At 43.1% G+C, this 21264-nt stretch overlaps 1 protein-coding gene, 1 long non-coding RNA gene, 2 other non-coding genes and 2 pseudogenes across 4 annotated transcripts; 4 read left to right on the plus strand and 2 right to left on the minus strand.

The window, feature by feature from the left end:
* The first annotated feature begins 463 nt into the window (after positions 1-463).
* LOC115671804 (4-coumarate--CoA ligase-like 9) lies at positions 464-3878 on the plus strand (annotated as a pseudogene).
* Positions 3879-4113: 235 nt separating this feature from the next.
* On the minus strand, positions 4114-13848 carry LOC115671802 (urease). The gene is made up of 18 exons (XM_030593449.2): positions 13135-13848; positions 12729-12884; positions 12247-12320; positions 11889-11934; positions 11616-11721; positions 10849-10991; positions 9915-10025; positions 9318-9481; positions 8829-9207; positions 8643-8751; positions 7387-7526; positions 7113-7250; positions 6940-7031; positions 6321-6450; positions 6085-6243; positions 5283-5450; positions 4683-4889; positions 4114-4602 (listed from the first exon to the last, which is right to left on the minus strand). The coding sequence occupies exons 2-18, from the start codon at positions 12852-12854 to the stop codon at positions 4381-4383; spliced, it is 2514 nt and encodes an 837-aa protein (XP_030449309.1). The 5' UTR covers positions 12855-12884; positions 13135-13848; the 3' UTR covers positions 4114-4380.
* Positions 13849-13919: 71 nt separating this feature from the next.
* On the plus strand, positions 13920-15246 carry LOC130137669 (uncharacterized). Its single transcript, XR_008816036.1, has 2 exons — positions 13920-14071; positions 14800-15246. It is a non-coding gene; the product is annotated as an uncharacterized LOC130137669 (long non-coding RNA).
* LOC115672149 (U5 spliceosomal RNA) lies at positions 13931-14049 on the plus strand. The gene has a single exon (XR_004004698.1). It is a non-coding gene; the product is annotated as a U5 spliceosomal RNA (small nuclear RNA).
* Positions 14397-14526, plus strand: LOC115672152 (U11 spliceosomal RNA). Its single transcript, XR_004004701.1, has one exon. It is a non-coding gene; the product is annotated as a U11 spliceosomal RNA (small nuclear RNA).
* Positions 15247-15681: 435 nt separating the features above from the next.
* On the minus strand, positions 15682-18055 carry LOC115671810 (OVARIAN TUMOR DOMAIN-containing deubiquitinating enzyme 4-like; annotated as a pseudogene).
* Between the last annotated feature and the right edge of the window lie 3209 nt (positions 18056-21264).

Raw genomic sequence — 21264 nt, forward strand, 5'->3', positions numbered from 1 at the left:
CTTAACTATCAATAATATGTGGCATTTTTTCATTATTGAATGAGTCTTTAACTCTGCTAGAGCCAGAGCTGCTGAGATTGCCAAATTCATCTGTGTGAGTTGAATTAAGATCCCATAATGCCACACGATTATATCCACAAATTTATCATTTTTGTTTCGAGCATTATATGGGAGATTCTGATATTACATATGCTTATTAAGTAAAGCATGAACACTTCTTTAATCTAATTTCAGCTGCTCTGAAATTTTGAGAGTACTTTTATCTTTTCAAGGAGTACGAATGAAACAAAAGAAGAATCGATTGGTTCCGGGTTAACCTTGAAATCCAATTGGACCCACATGGCCGGTCTAGTCCACGGTTCCAAGCTCAACAAGGTTGGTCCTTGTCTCATGAATTTGAGAACCAACGCTTTACGGGTTGGTCCCAATATTTAGGTACCGAACCGGCCCAATGAACCATGCTCACCCCCTGATTCACAAACAAACAGACCATTCCTCTCTGCGCTTGGACAAACAACATCTGGTTTGTTCAATACAATTCCTTGTCCTGTTCGACCCAATTCGCCCAACCTCACACTGACCCTTCGAATGGCGATTCAGAGCACTACCTTCACTTCTTCCATTGATCCGAACTCTGGATTCTGCTCAAAACACCGGAACTTACCACAGCCTCAGACCTCCCGCTCCCCTTCCTCAGCCGTCCGCGCCACTCTCTGTCACCGACTACGCCTTCTCTCGCCTCGCCTCCCGTCCTCCGCCGGCGACCGCCGCCGCTCTCGTAGACGTCGCCACTTCCCGCCGCGTCGCGTACCCGGAGCTCGTCCGCCGAGTCAGGTGCCTGGCCTCCTCTCTCCGCTCCCGCCTCGGCCTCTCCAGAGGCGACTGCGCCCTAATCATCTCCCCAAATTCGATCGACATTCCGGTCCTCTACCTCTCTCTGTTCTCCATCGGCGTCGCGGTCTCTCCCTGCAATCCTACCAGCGCTGCTCCGGAGATTCTCCACTTAATCCAGCTCTCGAGACCTTCCATCGCGTTCGCCACGTCCGAAACCGCTAGCAAAGTCCCTTCCCACCCTCTCGGAACGGTTCTAATCGACTCGCCGGAGTTCGAGTCCCTGACGAGGGGTGTGGCTCGGACAGGCGATCCCGACCAAATCGATGTCTTGCAATCGGACACGGCGGCGATCCTGTACTCGTCGGGGACGACGACGGGGAAAGTGAAAGCCGTGGCGCTGACCCACCGGAACTTGACGTCCATGTTGGCCGGATCCTACGCAGCGAGAGCGGCGAGGGCCTCCCCGGCGGTCGCACTGTGCACGGTGCCGTACTTCCACGTGTACGGGTTGGCCTACTGCGTGAGGTCGGTGGCGATGGGGGAGACGCTGGTGTGCATGGGGAGGTTTCGGATGGAGGAGATGGGAAGAGCGATCGAGCGGTTCAGGGTCAGCCACATGGCGGTGGCCCCGCCGGTTGTCATGGCAATGGTTAAGGGCGGGAGCGTGATGGGGGGGTACGATTTCAGCTCGCTCGAGGTGGTTGGTTGCGGCGGCGCTTCGCTTCCTGCGGCGGTCGTCGCGAGGTTCAAGGATCGATTCCCCAATGTGCAGTTGGCTCAGGTGAGCACCCCATGGCCTGAGAGCTCAATAGTCAATACTGCGCTTTGATTTTTTGCGTCGGACGAAGAAGATGGTGGCTTTCGAAATAGTGAAAATCAATTATAAATATTTAAACTTAAAAGCGCATAACCAGCAAATTATTGAAAATTACACTTTCGATTATGATATTCATTTCAAATCAGAATATAACATTTCACCTCATTAAATAATAATGGACATGTTAATACCTCATTTTTTTCCTCTTATAAAGTAGATGGATAAAAAAATGAACATGTTGACATATATTTTAAAAAAAAATTCAACTCATCATATAAAATTCATGTCATCAAATAACATATGATTTGTAGTTTGAGTAAACGAAAACGCTGCATTAAATATTTACTATTAGTTCAAGGATAATTTTGAACAAATTAAAAGTTTATGGATGATATTGTATATTGGGCAAAAGTTAAGAGATTATTTGTGTCATTTTCCCTTTTTTCTATATACAAGTCGCTCTTGTCAGATATTCTTGCTCTCATACTAAGTTGAACATAAACACAACACCAACAACCTTGATATAATTGCTTGCGATTGAGATTTCCGTCCCCAATGCTTTCTTTTGCTGCAAAAATGAAAAAGCCATTGGACAGATGATTAACTCTGTAACGAGTTGCTGATTCACAAAATTTATGCAAAGGCATATGGGCTAACCGAATCGACGGGACGAGCTTTTGCGACGGTTGGTCCAAAGGATTCCGCGGTAGTCGGCGCGACCGGAAAGCTCCTACCCAACAACGAAGCTAAGATCGTTGACCCCGGCACCGGAGCATTCTTGCCGCCTTGCAAAGTCGGTGAACTTTGGCTCAGAGGATCTTCCATTATGAAGGGTAACACGTAACAACACTGATTGCCACCAACTTAGCTGGAACTCCCATGAATAATGAACACCAACTAAAAGCTCCTATGTGTTTACCTCCTACACTTTGGTTCAATTAGGTTATGTTGGAGATGAACAAGCCACCAGGGCGATTGTCGACACGGAGGGGTGGTTGAGAACTGGCGATCTCTGTTACATCGATGGACAAGGCTTCCTCTTTTTCGTGGACCGGATAAAGGAGATGATCAAATATAAAGGCTACCAGGTAATTAGTGTCGTTTAACTGGATTTCTCAATTTGAGGTTGCTTTTTGTGCTAAATGCCCTTGCCAGATTGTGATGGGAAGAGCGTAGTAATTCAGTAAAGCAAACGATTCTTTTCACATGATTCTGGGTCTTCGAAGTACTTTAAAATGTCAAAGACCATGTTAAGACAGTTACGTTAAACTAGAGCGTAGGCCAGTCTTCTAAAACATACATACAAGAAATGATTTAGTAAAAGTGTGCTTCGCAAGGTTTATTTAGATTGAATATATTTTTTATTCAATCAGGTGGCACCGGCCGAGCTGGAGGATCTTCTTCAATCCCATCCGGATGTCATAGATGCCGCCGTTGCCCCGTATGTGCTTTGGCTCCATCGCCCATGAGCTGCTCTTCTCAGAAAAATTCAAAACTATAAGTATGACCATGCACATTTGTAACATCTACTCCTAAATTTTGGGCAGATATCCTGATGAAGAAGCCGGCCAGATACCCATGGCCTTTATTGTGAGGCGACCGGGAAGCGCTGTCGATGAGTCAAGCATTAAGGCGTGTGTTGCAAAAATGGTAGTCTTTCTTTTACCTTCTCTTGATTATTCTCTAATTGGTTTGATGAGTCAGACTTTAGGTTGTCTTTGATAATAAGTTCTTGATGTTTTTTTTACTCTGGGACAAACCCTGGTGTAGGTCGCCCCCTACAAGAAAATCCGACGCGTTATGTTTGTCGATTCCATACCAAAAAATGCAGCTGGTAAAGTTTTGAGGAGGGAGCTGAGCACGCTCGCATCACTGGGAAGTGCTAGTAAATTGTGAATTTGAAGCTCGCCGATGGGTAACGCGTCACTCTGATCTCACTTGCTGTGAAGCTTTACATGTTATAGTTTCCCTTCAGTCCTATAGTCGTAACCATGTTATAGTTTCCCTTCAGTCCTATAGCCGTAACCACAGGCCCTCGTTCATCTATTCATACGACAAAAGTTGTCAGACTCGAGTTCTGAGCAGATTGTAGTGTTACTCATCTTCTTTGGATCGATACAAGTAAATGGCCAAAAGGCCTAGCTCGAATCGTGTATTGTTTTGTATAAAACCTGAGAGAATGTCATTCGTGACCTCAAGCTATCCAAGCTAGCATAGTGTCTCGAAAGATTGTTCTGTGATGCTTCTTGCTTTGAATTTTTCAGATGCAACAAGGTTTTCAGTGCATTACAGTTTCTTAGCTGTGTGAACCAGTAAAGAAGTTGCAAACTTCCGACGGAGCAGAATGAACTCCAAAAAATGGATTTCATATATTATTGAGATCAGCAATCACGGTCTTTGATCAATACAGTATCAAACTTTTCACACCAGAACGAACCTAGCAGATTTCTTCTCCAGCAGTATCGCTCAAAAAAGTTGCTTGGCATTCAAGAACACCAGTTTCATAGATTTCCTTTTAAAGTTGGAAATTCACACAGTGGATCAATGGAATAGACCAATCAGACCAACACTTACTTGAAGCTAGCACCATCACTTGTTGTCAGGTCACCGGAGAAGCATATAAATCGTCATTTCCAAATTTAAGATTCCATAGTTGCTTGCAGGGCACGATTCTATGCATTCGGTTTTTGTTTCTTTTCCTTGAGACAGGGAGAGAGACTGGTACATCCCTAAAAAAGGAAGTAGTTCCGAGACAGGGGAAGTGTACTGGCTGCAGCACATGTGAGGACCTCGCCATCGGCAGTCACTGTGTAAGTCTCTGGGTCCACTGTGATACTTGGAAGCGCATCATTTAGCTTCATATCCAATTTAGTTAGCTTCCTGACATTCCCAACAGCTTCCACGTTCTTCTCAAGTCCGTATAGGGCCTTTACGTCAGCATTTGCAGCTGCCTGTTTAAAATCGGATAGCTTAAAGGAAAAGAAGAAATGCGCGCAGAGAGGCAGAGAGAGAGAGAGAGAGAGAGCCATGCCTTGCTCACAAAGGCAATAGAGTTTGCACTTCCAGCCTTGCCAAAAGCTCCAAACATGGGCCGCATAAATACCGGCTCGGGAGTGGGAATGCTTGCATTTGGATCACCCATATTTGCCCAAGCAATTGTGCCACCTTTAATCACCATTTCAGGCTTGGCCCCAAAGAAGGAAGGGTTCCATACAACCAAATCAGCCAACTTTCCAACCTGCAATGGAGCTAAAGGATTTCAAAGAAGCGGACAGCTCTAAACTATATTGTTGGCCCAGAAAAATACTAGAAATGTCGATATAAGCAAGTCTCCAACTGACATTAGAGGCAATTGCACAAATAATGATGAAATGGGAACCGAAATAAACAATTACCATATTCTAATTAAAAAACAAAAACAAGGACCAATAGTTCTCTGATCGAGGAAAGTACTATATAAATGAAAAAATGAAGGGACCACTTTACATGCTCCATTTATGTCATATGCTAGCATTGGATACTGGAATTGGACAAAATTTAAAAATAAATATGGTAACAGGCTTATCAGTGGCATGTTTATACAGCTGGCTGAGACTTTAAATAAATGTAAAAAGTCGGGAGAAGCTTATACCTCAACTGATCCAACCAAATGAGAAATGCCATTAGCTATGGCTGGATTTATAGTGTACTTTGCGATGTATCTCTTGATCCGAAGGTTATCACTTTCCAGTCCATTAGGGTCAATTGATCCCCTTTGCGACTTCATCTTATGGGCTGTCTGCCAGGTTCTGCAGATGACCTGGTGAAGGAAAAGGTTATGTAAGTGTGAGACTCAGTGCATGCCTAAACTTCTTTTTGAAAGGCAAAATACTTCAAAATGAAAAAGAAGGAAAGTTTAAAACACCAATAATAAATTGGACAAACTTTGAGGACGGGCAACATTCCACGGACTATCTCAAATATTCAAAACCAATATAAATCTTCATACACCTAATAAAACCATTATAGATTGCTAAGGCAGGGATCATACGCAGAAAATATCTGCTGCAGTCAGTGACCATGTTTGTGTCAAAGAGGACTTTCATGGAGTACTTATTAAATTATAAATCAACTAAAGCAGATAAGCACAGAGCATGCGAGTTGCAGACATTTTGGTTGACCCCAGAAATCAGGAGTAAGAGCTGGCAGAAGCTTTCAGTTAATGAGCTTAGTGTTGCTACTGCATGCAGCCAGTTCCCATAAGAATCAGCTAGACAGCTGAGGTATGGACACTCTCGAGCAAATGAACATTCACAACTGGAAAATAATCAGAAAATTTGCAAGGGAAAGTGCAGATGGAAAGTAAAAATTTGTCTGTAAACAAAGCGGGCAAGTCTATGCCATCGGATAGAAATCGACAAATAAACTAAGAGTAGGGAAAAGGAGCCTGGCACCTCTCCTATACGACCCATAGCCTGTGAATCAGAAGATATTATGCTGATTGCTCCCATGTCATGCAATATATCTTCCGCAGCTATAGTTTCTGCCCTTATTCTTGATTCAGCAAAAGCTACATCTTCTGGAATATCCTTATCAAGGTGATGACAGACCATCTGCACCGCGTTCAAATCAAAAGGAAATTAAAGGTTGCACAACTGTACAAAGTAGATTCCATTTTGCACATGCATACCAACATATCCAGATGTTCGTCAATGGTATTGGAAGTAAAAGGCCGGGTAGGGTTTGTTGATGAAGGCAGAACATTTTTAACTCCACATACTTTGATGATATCTGGAGCATGACCACCCCCGGCACCTTCACTACCAAACAGAATAAAAAGAGTAAGCTTAATTCTTAGCATCAATAGAACAAAAAAGGCAGAATGAGTGAATCTAGTCCCATAGAACAACACAAGTATGTTTTCATTAACAAATATTCCATAAGATCTTTTAACTTGCCAAAAACAGTTGGACGTCCAGCAAATTCAATGAACAAGAAAATAAGCAACATAACGCTACTACTTGAAAGCCATCGAAAAAAACATAGCCTGCAAGGCACCTGGCTGAGATGAAAATAAATAAAATGCTAAAGAAAGAGGCTTTTAATCATCACAAGAGAGTTTTGTGCTTGCAACATCACAAGGAAGCATGATAGGTAACATATGTAACACTTGACTTGTTTTGCCACTTCATACTCGCATCACGTGTTAACATTTAGTTGGTAAGAACAAAAGCAGATGTCTGCAGACTTCTTCACATAGCTTGCACATGGATGTCAGTTTAAAGCAGTTGTTGAAATTTAACTCGCACCTGTGATAAGTATGGATAGTTCTTCCTTTAAAAGCCGCAATAGTATGTTCCACAAATCCAGATTCGTTTAATGTATCAGTGTGAATATTAACCTGCCATAACCATCACAAGTAAAGAAAGACGGCAATTGAATTCAGAGATATAATGAAGACTTTACACAGAACTACACTGACCTGGACATCATGCTCATCGCCAACAGCCAAACAATTGTCTATAGCAGCAGGGGTAGTTCCCCAGTCCTCATGCAGCTTCAACCCCATTGCTCCAGCCTTAATTATTTCACGCAGCTCCTCAGGTCTTGAGGTGTTACCCTGAGAAAGGAAAGGATTATACATGCACCCAGGAACATGGGCAAAGAACATGCTCGCAGAGAGAGAGAGAGAGTGAAAGTCTGTACTTGTCATTCCACAAGATAAACAAAGCAGGGTACATGTAAGTTAACCATACTTTTCCAGTGAAACCAAAATTGAGGGGCAAATCGTCAGTTGACTGCAGCATCAATTTCATGTGTGATGGTGCTGGTGTGCATGTTGTTGCACGAGTCCCCTCAGCAGGTCCAGTTCCACCTCCAATTAATGTTGTAATCCCTAAAAAATGATGCAGAGTCAAAAGAGAGAAATCATCATTTAATTTGTTAGCACTATTCGGTCGATCAATAAGTTGAAAAGAGTGCAGCGTGGTGGTGCCAAATGGTTTCCTCTCAATATCATTTCTGATGATGAGGAGCCCACCTCATGTAGGTTGACACTAAGCCCATGAAAAAACCCCACTAACCTCAAAAAACCAGGTAAGATGTGAGCTAAAGCCCTGACAGGTGGCTCCAACATGAAATTATTTGTAATAAGTGGTATAGTCGTATGCCTAATCCACTCATACTAGTCCGCTTCTCAAAACTAAGCCAACCCCATGGGGTTCAAGGGAATCTCCCTTTGCCAACCTATCACATCAATTTGATGGTTCCTCCCGATAATAAACAAGAGGATATAAAGTAAGTTACTATTTGGGCCTACCATTACGCCGAAAAGAGTGGACAATGGTGGCAAATGGATAATAAACTAGAAGACATAAAGCTATAGAGAAAAGAGGAACTCAGATTTTAAATGACTGTTAAAATGGTTTGAATCAATACTGCTTTCTGCCAGTGCCTAAGGGGAGTCATTACTGCACTATGATAAATAAAACTACCAGCACCTTTTCCTTGACATGTTATTTCCAATTACCTAATTGGAATCCCATTTTAATAAAGGATCCTCTAGGCATTTCTAACGTGTCAACGATAACAAATTGATTGAATCATGTTTAGAGCGTGGATTATACTGCAAATTAAGACTTAATATGTGATTATGCCGGAACTGGAAGTCCATATGATCCGGCATGAACATGCTGGAAGTCCATAAGTCCCTGAAAGGACTTGCTACAAAGGTAAAATGCCATCATGCTGGAAGTCTATAATTCTCATCCATGATTTGGAACTAATAAATGTTCTAAGTAAAAGGAAGTCGCATAAAAGAAAAGGATAAAGGTCCTATACATTGTATATCACTTCAATAATATGAACAGAAATAATATGATAGATTTAGATCCATAAAACCCAATGTCACGCGAGCTGTTATCAGTGAGATTGTATAACACTTCATATAATATGAACACAAACTGCAGTTACAATACAGCTGAATGAATTGCAACATAAAACAAAATCTTACCACTTGAAATTGCTTCATATGCCAATTGAGGGCATATGAAATGAACGTGGCAGTCTATCGCTCCTGCTGTTATAATCTTTCGTTCTCCAGCTATAACCTCGGTATTTGCCTACGGTTACAAATAAAGCATTGGAGGTACAGCAGGAATGATTAAAAACAAGTAGGCACCATACTGTAAAGACTTACCCCAACAACCATATTTGGAGTTACACCATCCATTGTATCAGGGTTGCCTGCTTTTCCGAGGGCAAAAATTATGCCATCTTTAATGCCAATATCCGACTTAAAAATCCCAGTATAATCAATGATCACAGCGTTTGTTATAACAGTATCCAGAGAATCAGCTGGTTGATATCCACATGTCTGGCCCATCCCATCTCTTATGACTTTTCCACCACCAAACACACATTCATCGCCATAACTAGCACAATCTCTTTCAATTTCAGCATATAAATTAGTGTCACCCAACCGTATCTTATCACCAGCTGTGGGGCCATACATGTTGGCATATGCCTCACGATATATAACTTTTGTGAAAGTCAAGGATTCTCCTGTAATACCTGCACTGCAAATCACTCCTTGTGTTAGTTATTATTATGATGAAGTTGAACTGGTCAGTGCAGATTCTTTGGATATAGGAAGTATTCTAAAGATGTTATTCTGGAATTCCCAAACCTGGCGGCTACTTCTTCTGGATTTCTGATTCCTCTGGTGGACAGAGTTTCCACTGCTACTGAGCATGTGGCATCATCAATAGGGCCGTCAGCAAAGCCATTTCCTCCTCTGATTACCTTTCTACCTCCAATGCTAACCAGTACGACGCTTTTAGTTTCTCCTGGCTGCACAAGTACTCAACAAGGTAGGCAGAATATGTTGGATAATCCGAACTGAGAACGAATGCTAAACAAAAGAATCAAGTAATGTTGAATATAAACAGTAATTTCAATTATTGACTATTTTAAGGCTCATAAAAATGTAGTCATTCTTGTCATACATAGAGAACATTTAATAGATGACACACCTCTTCCAAAATACTACTGATCCTAAATACCATCCTTTTCTTGTTTCTTAAATTGCTGGTTCAGTTTATTGACTCTACCGAAAAAATTATTAGTCAATAATCACAAGTATTATACTTTTGAGACTGACATAGTGATATGGCGTGTGGTACTTCCAGGAAAGTAACATGCCTTTGACAATAAGATCTAGAGAAGCAAAGATTTTAAGAGCATGTTGGTACATCGTTCAAAGAATCTTCGAGCAAAACTCTACCTCAAACCTTGTAGCAGTGCCTGCTGGTATATTAAGCCGCATGCCATATGCTTTCCTCCTATCAAAGACCAGAAACGGATTCGCTTCAATGAAGTGATAGTGACTGCCCACCTGAAATAAAGAATAGGAAGGATATACCAAAATATGGTATAGATAAGGACATATAAACTGAACAAAGAAAGATACATATTATAATAAGGACATATATAAATGGATCTTACATCTGCTGGGAAAAGAAGCAAATGAGTTGTGTGTTCAACACCCCAAAAAATCAGTTTCTACTTTGATTATTAACATCTTAAAAACACAGAAAATTCTTGAAATGCTGTAATATGCTACTACCGTAATAAATGCCCAAGATCCCTCAAAACTGGACAAGGGACATGCTTGGTGATCATGAGTCATTGTCACTACTCTCCTGCGAGACCTAATGAACCCAAAAGCTTCAAATTATTTGCTGTCTAACCACCATAGCGTTACAATTGACCATGGCAATGTCAAAAATGATTACAATCTCGTATAGGATCCACTTCATATAGATTAGATAAAATAAGAGTGTTGACTGTCTATTACTTAACGTTCCCACTCATCAGTTGTGAAGAATCTCATACAGGCAGAGGATTAATTGCATAAGACTTAAAAAGAAGTTCAGAGGAACCCTTAAAAGGTCAAAACTGCTGGTTAATCAGGCCACACATCAATCTAAACCAGATATGGCAGAGCCCAGCATATGACGAAAAATCATTTAGCAGATTGGAAAATTACTCTTCCAATGGAACACATCCATTAATTCCATGTTCAATAAATTTGTGGCCATGCATTGCATATCAGGTGAAAAGACAATAATATTGGTGGGATAGCTGCATTCTTGACCAACACAGAGGATGAAGCTGATGCAAATGGATAACAGGAAACAGTCAGCATGAAAAATCACCTGAATTGGCCTGTCTCCTGTGTTGGCCACACTGAGAATGACTGCCTTTCTTCCATGATTCATTACTATATTCCCATTGCCATAGATGACTTCCCCAGGAATTTTGTCTTCTTCAAAATGAGAAAATTTCTCCAACGGAGGAACTGTAGAACAGGTTTTCATTGTTGACATACATTACCAAAAGTTTACTTTAGTAAGCGACTCTTAGGACGCTATTTATGCATGGAAACATTAAGCATCTGTTGTGTTGTAATGGTTAATGAATAGAGCAAGGCTGGAGGATTTATCACAAGCCTTTTGTAACAACGTGCTAAATTGCTAGTCCCGATATAGGTGAGATTTCAGGTGCGGAGAACAATAAAACATGAATTTTTGTTTTTCTACACGTAACCAGAGGTTCCAACATATTCAAATGTCGCGGGCTATGAAGCATAAAATACAATTGACCTGCATTGCCTTTCAGAGGTCAAGTAATCGAAGAAGTGGATTTGAGATTAAATGGCCAATGATTGCTTCTGGCGAGCTGCATGTGGAAGAAATGGAGAATAACAGAAGACGATACTGTTCTAGGCATTCAGCTATCAAGAAAGTAATTGCCGGAAAGGCGATATTGAGAATAATATCAGTACTTAAAGTGCTGCTCCTACTCTATTCAAGACTAAAATCAGGGTGATTGTGAATTGAACTTATCCTACAGAAGCAGCATCAGTCAAGAAAGGCTAATCAGCATCTGAAGACAGGAGTTCACTTTCCGAATGCATGCTTACCAGGTAGAAAAGAGCCATGCAAGGCAAGCTCAAGATTCCCATCTTCTCTAGCAATCACATTGTGAACAGTGATCAGCTTAGTCCCATCGGGAAAGGTCCCTTCAATCTGTCAGTATTAGTCAGTAGTCGGTAGGAAAATGAAAGAGGAAACACTCTCAAACTAACTTGGTTTCTTATAAGGTATATTTAAGATAACTAATCCACCGTTGATTAATGAGCTGAGAAGAAAGTAAGAAAGTCACAACATAGTCATCAAATAGTAAAGTTCCACACCTGCACGGTATCCAAAAGATGTGGAACAGCCGGAAGAACTTGTCTCCTAGAAAAAAAGGAACAACATCACTTAAGCAAAACATGAAGCATTTTGTGATTCTTTTAATTGTGAAACCTATGACTATTTATCTATATATACCCCAAGATAATGCTGAACTCAGCTGATGAGAGTAATATAGTCAAAAGTAGAGCAAAAAAAAACCCTAAAGAAAAGGGGTCGATCAGAATTTTCACTGGCCGGTAATACATGATGGCAGAATCTGGATCCTATTGAAGTCAATGTCTAGTTGATAGAAAAGAAAGGGGTAAAGAGAACAAGTATGGAAGTGTCTCGCATAATTTACAAGGAAAAGAATACCTCCCAAGAAGCTGTTTCCCCAAGTCCATCAAATCAGCAACAGTTCTGTCACCATCTCGAACAAACTCCAGAATCTAGGTAGAAACCACATTCAAAGAAAGATGAATCTTCTTCCACAATGATTTTTACTAATCTATGCAACTTGTAGCATTTCGAACATAGTACAGGACCGGGTTCCTTTACGGTTTCTGATAGGTTCGCCCTGTTTCTTGTGAACCGAATTGAAAGGCTTCCATCTCCATTAGAGTTTTGAAAACACCAAACTCACGTGTGCAAAGATTCGATAAGACTATCTTGGTCTGGCCAGGAAAAGTCATTACTGATTATTTTTATCTGTATTCAGCCATTCGAGTCATTTTAGCTCAGTCTCAATCTTGTAATCAAACTTCCAATTCGAATAATAGCAGTTCATCACATCTTTATTGTTTTTCAAGCAAATGCCAAACATGTTGTAAAGAGAATGGACTGAAGAAACTAGGAACCTGCGTAGCCACAAGGGCTATCGATTCAGTATAATTGAGCCGGAGACCGCGAGCGAGGCGCTTCTGCGCGAGGAAACCAGCTTGGTGAAGGCTCAGCTTCTCCACCTCTCTCGGAGTCAGCTTCATTGTCCAGAGTCGACGCTAGCGAGGCCGAGCCTAATCGAAGCAACCCACAGGGAAAAAAACAGCGTCAATGAGATGACCAACCCGAATTCGATCTGGCTCGCAATCACCATGCGGTGTAGCCAAGTGGGTCGATACAAAATGACGATTCGGACACTGACGAGAAACCAGAGAGAAGACCCGCGCAGGTTTTGGCAACAAACACTGACAGACACTGCTTGTTCGCACTGCGTCGATTCACGCAAGCAAAAGGGAAAAGGCAAGCCAATGTTTCGCAACTCACCGGAGACTAATAGAACGAGATGGTAGCGAGCGTCGGAGTGCGATGAATCGATCGACGGCGACAATGACACAGAGAGTCAACGTTTGGGAGGATCTATCGCTCAGCACGTGTAACGGCAGTGATCAGTCTGTCCTGCGCTGTTTCTCGTGCCTTGTCGTCGTTTCTGGAGCTCTGCCGAGTCTGCTTCGTGCCTTCCACATAGGAATCCGACGGGAAGCCAATTTTTTTTACTCAGTGGCTTGGATTATTGCTGTTCGCAGTGCGTCACAACTCACATTCCAAAAACAGCAGTGTCCTTATCGCTTGGTCTCCGCAAAGACAAGGCTCGACTCGGGGAGAACCAGCAATAGCAATTCATTGACCGCGTCTGCACACTTCTTCTTCACCTCCTTCTCGAATGGAGGAACTCGCGATCTGCGACTGGTGATGCAGCCATGTGCAACCTCTCAAAGATTCACTGTTCAGCCCAATGGAGGATGAGTGACGATGACCCTCTTTTTCGCTTGGTGATGTGAGGCCAAATCCCTCGTGCGCTCTTCCTTTTGACAGCTTCCTTCGAAGATATGACTCCAGATGAGGACGATGAATCGGTGAAGTTAGCTCAGCAGTTCACTGGGAGGTGCAAAATCGCCTCCGGATGTGAAGCTGAGAGGAGCACGGGGGTGGATTTTGCGGGAGCGTAATAGAACACGAGAGGCAGTACCAAGCGATGTTGGAGTCCCACATCGGCAATGTATCACTTAAGAGCTCGTCCCTTAGCTATAAAATGCGAAGCAGAGATTGGTCATCTTTACGCAGCCACGCAGTGAGCACAGAGCGAACTATTCTTTCGCCTTTTACTAAAGAATACCGTGTGCTCGCTGCATATAGTGGCATACGCCAATTTTTGGAGGGATCTCTACCTATAAGGTGGAGGCCCAACAACGCCAGTTTTGAAGTTTTTCTGTCTTTACGCAACAAGTGAAAATGATCGACTCTTTTTGAAGTAGCGTATGAAACTAAATATGATACGATTATTAGTACGGCGATTGAAAATTTTCTGTATAGCCAAAACGATTTAACTCTTTGCTCTATGTTTGGGTACGAGAAAAAATATGATCTATTTATTTAATACAGCGGGAGAAATTTTAATTGTAACGCCACCGTCGTAAACGAAGGATTAAATGGATCCATTGTGGCAGAGTCCCACATCGGGAACTTGAGCGAGTGGAAGAGTGATGGAGTGGGTATTTGATTTTCCGCTTGACCAATGTAGAAAGATTAAAAAGGGTCGGTTGGCTAAATGTGCCACGCTCACCCTCGCCGGTGAGTGCTGTATGGCTATCAAGACATATGGCTGACATAATTTGTGGAAATTCATAGGGTTGGCTCGCTTAGCCGACCCTCCTATAAAGTCGGGACCATTGTTCTTTCTAAATTATCTTCGTGGCTGTAACCTCTCCGTACAATCAAAATGAAAGAGGTCGCGATGGAACTTTTCATTTGGGCAAAAACTGAAGTAGAGGACGAGCACGTTGCCTCACTCAAAGTTAGAATAGCATGTCAGGTCCAACCCTTAGAATGTAAAGACTCAGACCAGATTAGGTGCGCAAAAAAAAACAAGCAAAGCAGATCTCTCTTTGCTTTCGTAACTCGGCCTTCTAACAGATGACCACTAGGCAAGAGATCGTCACAAGACCACCTCAAGAAGACCTTTTCTCGAGGAACAACTCATTAAAATTATCGAGACAAGGCAATGTACATGGTCTCAATTTGACCCCCAAGCCATATCAACTAGATAACATCAAAGCTCAGATGGACCACAGCTCCCGATCCCCTGCGAGGAAAGACAACACGAACAAAGATATGCCCATGGATAGAATTCAGCTGCGCTCCCTCCCGCAAATCAAAACCAGCCAGGAACCTTCATGTTGCTTCACTAACCCATGCAGCTATCAGTCGGAGGCCGGCACAGAAACTTCGTAACGTGATTTTATATTTGGTCGGATATCAAACTTCATCGTTTTGTTTCATTGGTAAACGTCAACATTCTATGCATCATATTTTCATGTACTGTCTTTTTTGCAACATTTTCATAATTTATGTATGAATAAAGATTTAATTTTCGAGGAATTTTAAAGATTTTTTTGGAATTTTTTAATTTACAATTGATTTTTTAACTGGAGAAAAAAAAAGGACTTGGGCTTTAACGTGCCCGAACCTGGCACGCGGGCTGGCACGGCCCAATACGGCCATCCCCTCCCTCGGTCGGAGCCTCAGGTGCTCTTTCTTGCAACCGGTAGTCACTGTCCTAGCAACATGGTAGGAAAAAGAACTGTGCTCCTACGACTCTAAAGGGGATTCACAATGGCTCGTATCCATGGATTTTTTCTACTTCAAGCAACCAAGACTTCCACATGATTTGATCTGATACGACGAAAACTTCTCGGTCCTAGCTTTGTTTTCCAATCAGCCACTCACGGATCAACGAGGCCGCAGGCACTCGGGCATCAGTGCGAAAGCGCCTTCTATTTTGATCACAACTCGGGGAAATGAAGTTAGAGGTCCTTCTGTCTGATGAAACTTGAATTGAGATTGGAATATAGGATGAATCAGTTTCTTAGTTACATGACAAGGATGATGCGAAATAGCCTTCAGTTGCTGATGCAAAGCATGGAGACATCATTCAAGGTTTCCCTAATGGCTTTCTCTAGCAAATCCCTCCAATCATCTTTTGTTCGACCTATCAGCCAGAGCAAAAAAAGGCTTGTGAGGAACTTTGGCAATGGAATCAGTGGAAGAACTCGTTCGGGTTTGAATTTTTTTTTTCTGACAAGCAAAATCTTTCCATATGACGTAAATTCCAAATAAAATAACTGCAAAGTTGAGATTTATTGGATAACTATCCGGATCACCGCAATGTGATTATCGAACATAAAGAAAATCACGAGCATTAACAAGCAAATATGGAATTGGATAGGCTAAAGTCCACTAGACCAACGCATTTCAAGATTTTGTGGGACCCATTGATTGTATTTCAAGAATTTGTGCGACGCAAACTAGGTCTCACTGAAAAAATGTGAATCCCATTAAGTTCCAAAATTATGATTGGCTTGGTCCAACACACACTCGTAGACTAAGTCTATTCATTTTATTCTCGTATGAAACAAATGTGGAATGACCGCTTGGAAACATGAATATCTCAAAAGCAGATTACTTACATCTTGGATTGCACATTGCCAATTGGAGCCAGCAGCGCATCATAATGTCCATAACTATGGTAGAGGACATTAATGGAGTTGTCAGTGCCATACTCTCGGCCATATTCAGCTATGATCTTCAGGCTACCCGAAAATCTTTCCTTCATAAAGACCGTAATGGGCATCCTAACAAGCGAAATATCGTATGACAGGCAGGAAAGTTATGAGCTCACTCGAATTGGGCAAAACCTTCATCCAAGACCAGTCGATTGCACTCCTGAAATCTAATTACTTCCTCAACTTTCAAAACTAAGTGCAAACCTTAAGAAGTCAGTAAACATGCGATGCATGCAATCTAAAAGGAAGGGAACTCACTGTAGGATGTGCGAGCACATAAGCAATTCAGGCTCTCCTCCCCATTTATGAGGCTGTCTCATCTCTGCTACATACGTGTCAAAATCGCTTTCGAGAAACCTGTGCTGGTACTTGATTAGTACAAAGACAGACAATCATGTTTGAAAGATAAAACGTGATCTGTCCAGTTTGACAAGTTCCGAGTATAGAGCCAAGCCAATAAAGGAAAAATCTCCGACCACATACCGTTCAATGTCTGCTCTCCTCTTAACAAATTCATCAGCAACCTGTCAAAATGATCAGTATTCTCTTTAAGAAAGTTATGGTAGAACTTATTGAGACGTCTTCCAAATATTGAAATCCATTTTACACAGCAACAACAAAGATACTCTGTAGACAACGACACGATTGCAAACTAACAAGAACAGCAAATGAGTGATCCGCGTGAATTTAGATAGTCGGCCATTGTATTAACTCTGGCTCATGGAGCTAGGAGATATAGCTGCACCACTGCAAGGGCGAGCTCAGTTGCACCATGTTTAAGTGATGCCTTATTTATAAGGCACATAACATGCCAAAATTATTAGGAAGCAGATGAGAATCAAGCTATTTCTAGAGACATGCTGAAAAGATCAGAGGATGTGATGGAATCAGAAAAGAAGCTGTCCTACTTTAGCTCTGAGCTCGTCAGCAAGTTGTTTTTGAAGGCTTTCACTTGGTGATTGCTTCCCAGTTCTTAGGTACGCACCATGAATCACAGAACGAAACAAACATCTACCATCTCCAGCTATGCCTGTCCCAATGAAACACATGCATGGCATGTCAAATCTTTTCCAAAATCAGATGTTATTTTTGTAGATGTTCAAACTCAATATAACAAACATATGCTGCTGATATTCATATCGCAAATTTTATGCAAGTACAGGTATAGTCCTGCAGATGCACAACACGGCGGACCGAGAATTATGGGTTGGTGATGACAGGTAAAATATACGTAAATTTTCGAGAGCGTCTTAATTCATCTTCCGAATGTCCATCTCATATGGCCCGCCCAAACCACTGAAAAAGAGGTCCGCAGTGGAGAAGAAGCAGGAGATGAATGATCAGTGCAAGGCATACTTTCATACATGAACAACTTTTCCCAATTTTTCCAGGGAGCCATCTCTTGAATTACCACGAAAACCAAAAGAAATTTACATGTAAACACGCGCACAAAAACAGAGACCTTGCCCAGGATCCATGCTAATGAACCAAAAATACTGGTGTAAAAGGAAAGCAAGAGCTCGAAACCGTGCCAAGGCCAATGGATATTTATACAAAACAACCATCCAATAAACTAAATCAAAAGGAAGAATCAAAGCGCAAGCAAGCATAAGCCCAACCCATGCATCAAGGAAAGCATCAAATTACTTTTCAAAACCATTAAAAAAAAGAACTTTTCAAGTCTTGAGCAGAGAAGTATTCCTAATCTTCTGATAGTTCAAGAAACAACCAATGCCAAAACGAGGCATCTCTCTCTCTCTTTCCAGCTTCAAACATTCAATGCATGCCGAAACAAAAACAAAAAAATGGCAGGAGAATGGACGAACAAAACAGGCACATACGAATCGTTCGAAATTGAGCCGGGTCGTTACCAAGCGAGTTTTCGGGTTTCTGCATCGTTTGGAACCAGACAATCCGCATTCAATCAAAGGGTCTTCCTAAAAGGAGACCCGGCACCTCGACTTCTCGAGAGGGAAGGAAAAAAAATGGAGAGCTCTTTCTACCTGTGAATGATTGAACGCGTGCGGCCTGGTTCCGGTAGCTGACTCTGCGAAGTTGACATGAGAGAACAAAATGATCGGAACCTTTCTCTCCTGGTGGGGAGCTTTGGCTGCGAAAAGTTGGCGATGGAAGAATCAAATTCGATGCTCATTCTTTCTTCGCGTAAGCAACAAGACGAGAGAGCGGGACGATCGCTGGAGGGTCTTTGTGACAGCGACGCGATGCTTGAACAACGGAGGAAATCCAGTTTCCGTCCGAAATTGAAAATCTGTTGGGCCCATTTCGAATCTCTTCGTCCGGATCCATCTGATCGAATGTCCATCTGCCGTTGGTCATACGAATTTCTTATGGAATCTCGCTTTAGCGCGAAGCCCACGTGATCTATGGCTCGAATAAACTCGATCTAGCAAATACTCGAGACATGTACGAAGCTTAAATGAAGTAACGATTATTATACGGTGGACTCACATACTTTTAGAAAATGTGAGAATCGCCCCCTCTATTAAAGAAATTTGAATGAAATTTTGTTTTCCCATCATAATTAAAAATCCATCAACCTCATTCATAAAAGTCTTTGCAGAGCTAATGTGATCTGGTTGGATCAATCGCAACTTCTGCGTGAAGCATGTCCGAGTCAATTGTCACACAGTGCATTTGATGTTAAAAACTAAAATAGACATGATTATAGGTTTGCCGGTCGGTCCATGGGCCTGCTTAGGCTCGTTCGAGCTCGTCCGGGTCGAACGGGCTCGAAAAGCAATTTTAAGCCGGCTCAGCGAGTCTATTTAGTTACAAAAGCAGTCCAACCCTACCCGACAACGATAAAATGGTACTTAACATTGTGGGGAAAATTATCAATTCGGTCCTCAACCTATTGCATTTGTGTCAATTCAGTCCTAAACCTTTCAATTTGGCCAATTCAGTCCTAAACCTTTTGCAAACCAGCCAATTCAGTCCTTTTGGTCGGCCGGCGCTGACGTGGCCGCCGGCCGGCTGACGTGGCGCCGGCCGAGGTCCACATGGCAATATTTTAAATATTTTTTATTATTATTTTCGAATTTTTTTTTTCTTTTCCTTCTCCCCCCTGGCCTGTCCGGCCAAGGAGGAGGCTCGCCGGCGAGGGCGGAGCTCACCCAACCAAGGCGAGCTCCGCCTCATCGGAGCTGGGCGAGCTCGCCCAGCGGCGGCGAGGGCTCGCCCAGCCATGGTGAGCTGGGGCCCTCGCCCCGCCGCTGGGCGAGCCTCGCCCAACTCCGGCGAGGCAAATCTCGCCCAGCCATGGCGAGCTGGGCGAGCGGCGAGGGCCCAGCTCGCCATGGATGGGCGAGCTCTGTCCTCGCCTAGATCTGGCGAGGCGGAGCTCACCATGGCCGGGTGAGCTCCGCCCTCGCTCGAGCCGGGCGAGGCGGAGCTCGCCATGGCGTGGCGAGGCTCGCCGGCGGCGGCGGCGACGAGGCGGAGCTCGCCTTGGTTGGGCGAGCTCCGCCCCTCGCCCGGCGGCGAGGCCCGGCTCACCTCGCCGGAGCCGGGCCCTCGCGGCGAGCCTCCCCCCTGGTCGGATAGGCCAGGGGGGAGAAGGAAAAGAAAAGAAAAAAATTCGAAAATAATAATAAAAAATATTAAAATATTGCCACGTGGACTCCGGCCGGCGCCACGTTAGCCGGCCGGCGGCCACGTTAGCGCCGGTCGGCCAAAAGGACTGAATTGGCTGGTTTGCAAAAGGTTTAGGACTGAATTGGCCAAATTGAAAAGTTCAGGATTGAATTGGCACAAATGCAATAGGTTGAGGACTGAATTGGTAATTTTCCCTAACATTGTGTATGGGCAGAATTAGGGCACAAGTTTGTGAAAAAGACATTTTCTTGGGACTTAACTTCAAGTGGTGCAGCGTATGAAATGAGCAAAGAACCTCAAAACTTTTCAGGCACAAGATTCGTTGTCTCCTTTTGAGGTTTTGATGACTCGTATATCTCGCGTTGCTTAAATTAGCTCCCATGCTAATGGAGCTCCACATGAAGAGCAGTAAGATGCGAACAACCATCACAAGCGCTTGTCATTTGCTCTTATCGATTCTAAAGAGACATAATACGACACATGCATACAGTTCCTCTGGCGGGCGAAACCTTACGAGAGAATTAAAGTGGACGAAATCGTGGACGGGGTGAGGCGTGATGACGAGCTCGTCGGACGGAGGCAATCGGACGGAGGCCCAGAAGTTGCCGAGATTGAGAGAGATGGTGCGGGCATAGTAGATGTTGCTAGGGTTCCCTAATAGATCGATGCAAGTGCAGACCTTGTGCTCGATTGCTACATCGGAAACAACCTGGAATTTGGCGCATTGGCATGATCGTGCGTGCGTGAGAGAGAGAGAGAGATAGGAGTCAGCTAATGAATTGTAGCTACCGATGGAGCTCCAAAGGTAGAGGGGGCTCGAGACCTAGTAGCTGTGACCGATGGGGCTCCTGGGGGAGTCAACATGCTCGAGGCAGATCTGAGTAGTAGTTACGACCGGGGTCTTTGGGTGACGCGGAGGTGGTGGGACGTGCCAGATAAAGAAAGAGAGGATGTGTCTCTGTTGTTCTTCTCCAAGAGAGAATGTTAAAAACCTTAGAAAATTGAAAAGAGGAGAGAGTTTTAAGCGAGAGTTTAAATATGAGCATTTATTGTTGCTTGTGCTTAGTCCTTTTTCGCCGAGGAGATAGGGAAAGGAAGGTTTTTGTTTTTATTATTTTCTAGCTAATTCATGTCAGAAGACACGTCTCGCCTTTTGATTAGAGTTAACCAGGCTCACGGACGCCACGTGGACGGGTGACGTGGTGATTACTAACCTCCC

Source organism: Syzygium oleosum, unplaced genomic scaffold, assembly GCF_021117445.2.
Source record: "Syzygium oleosum isolate NSW1041296 unplaced genomic scaffold, Sole_v2.1 Sole_v2.03, whole genome shotgun sequence".
Taxonomy (NCBI): Eukaryota; Viridiplantae; Streptophyta; class Magnoliopsida; order Myrtales; family Myrtaceae; genus Syzygium; species Syzygium oleosum.

Excerpts from the sequence above, each read along its gene's own strand:
- LOC115671802 (XM_030593449.2), bottom strand. The coding sequence starts at position 12,854 with ATGAAGCTGACTCCGAGAGAGGTGGAGAAGCTGAGCCTTCACCAAGCT. Across the intron at positions 11,935-12,246 it reads GGGAAACAGCTTCTTGGGAG|GAGACAAGTTCTTCCGGCTG; the intron begins GTATTCTTTTCC and ends CTTTTTTTCTAG. Across the intron at positions 4,603-4,682 it reads CTATTGCCTTTGTGAGCAAG|GCAGCTGCAAATGCTGACGT; the intron begins GCATGGCTCTCT and ends GATTTTAAACAG.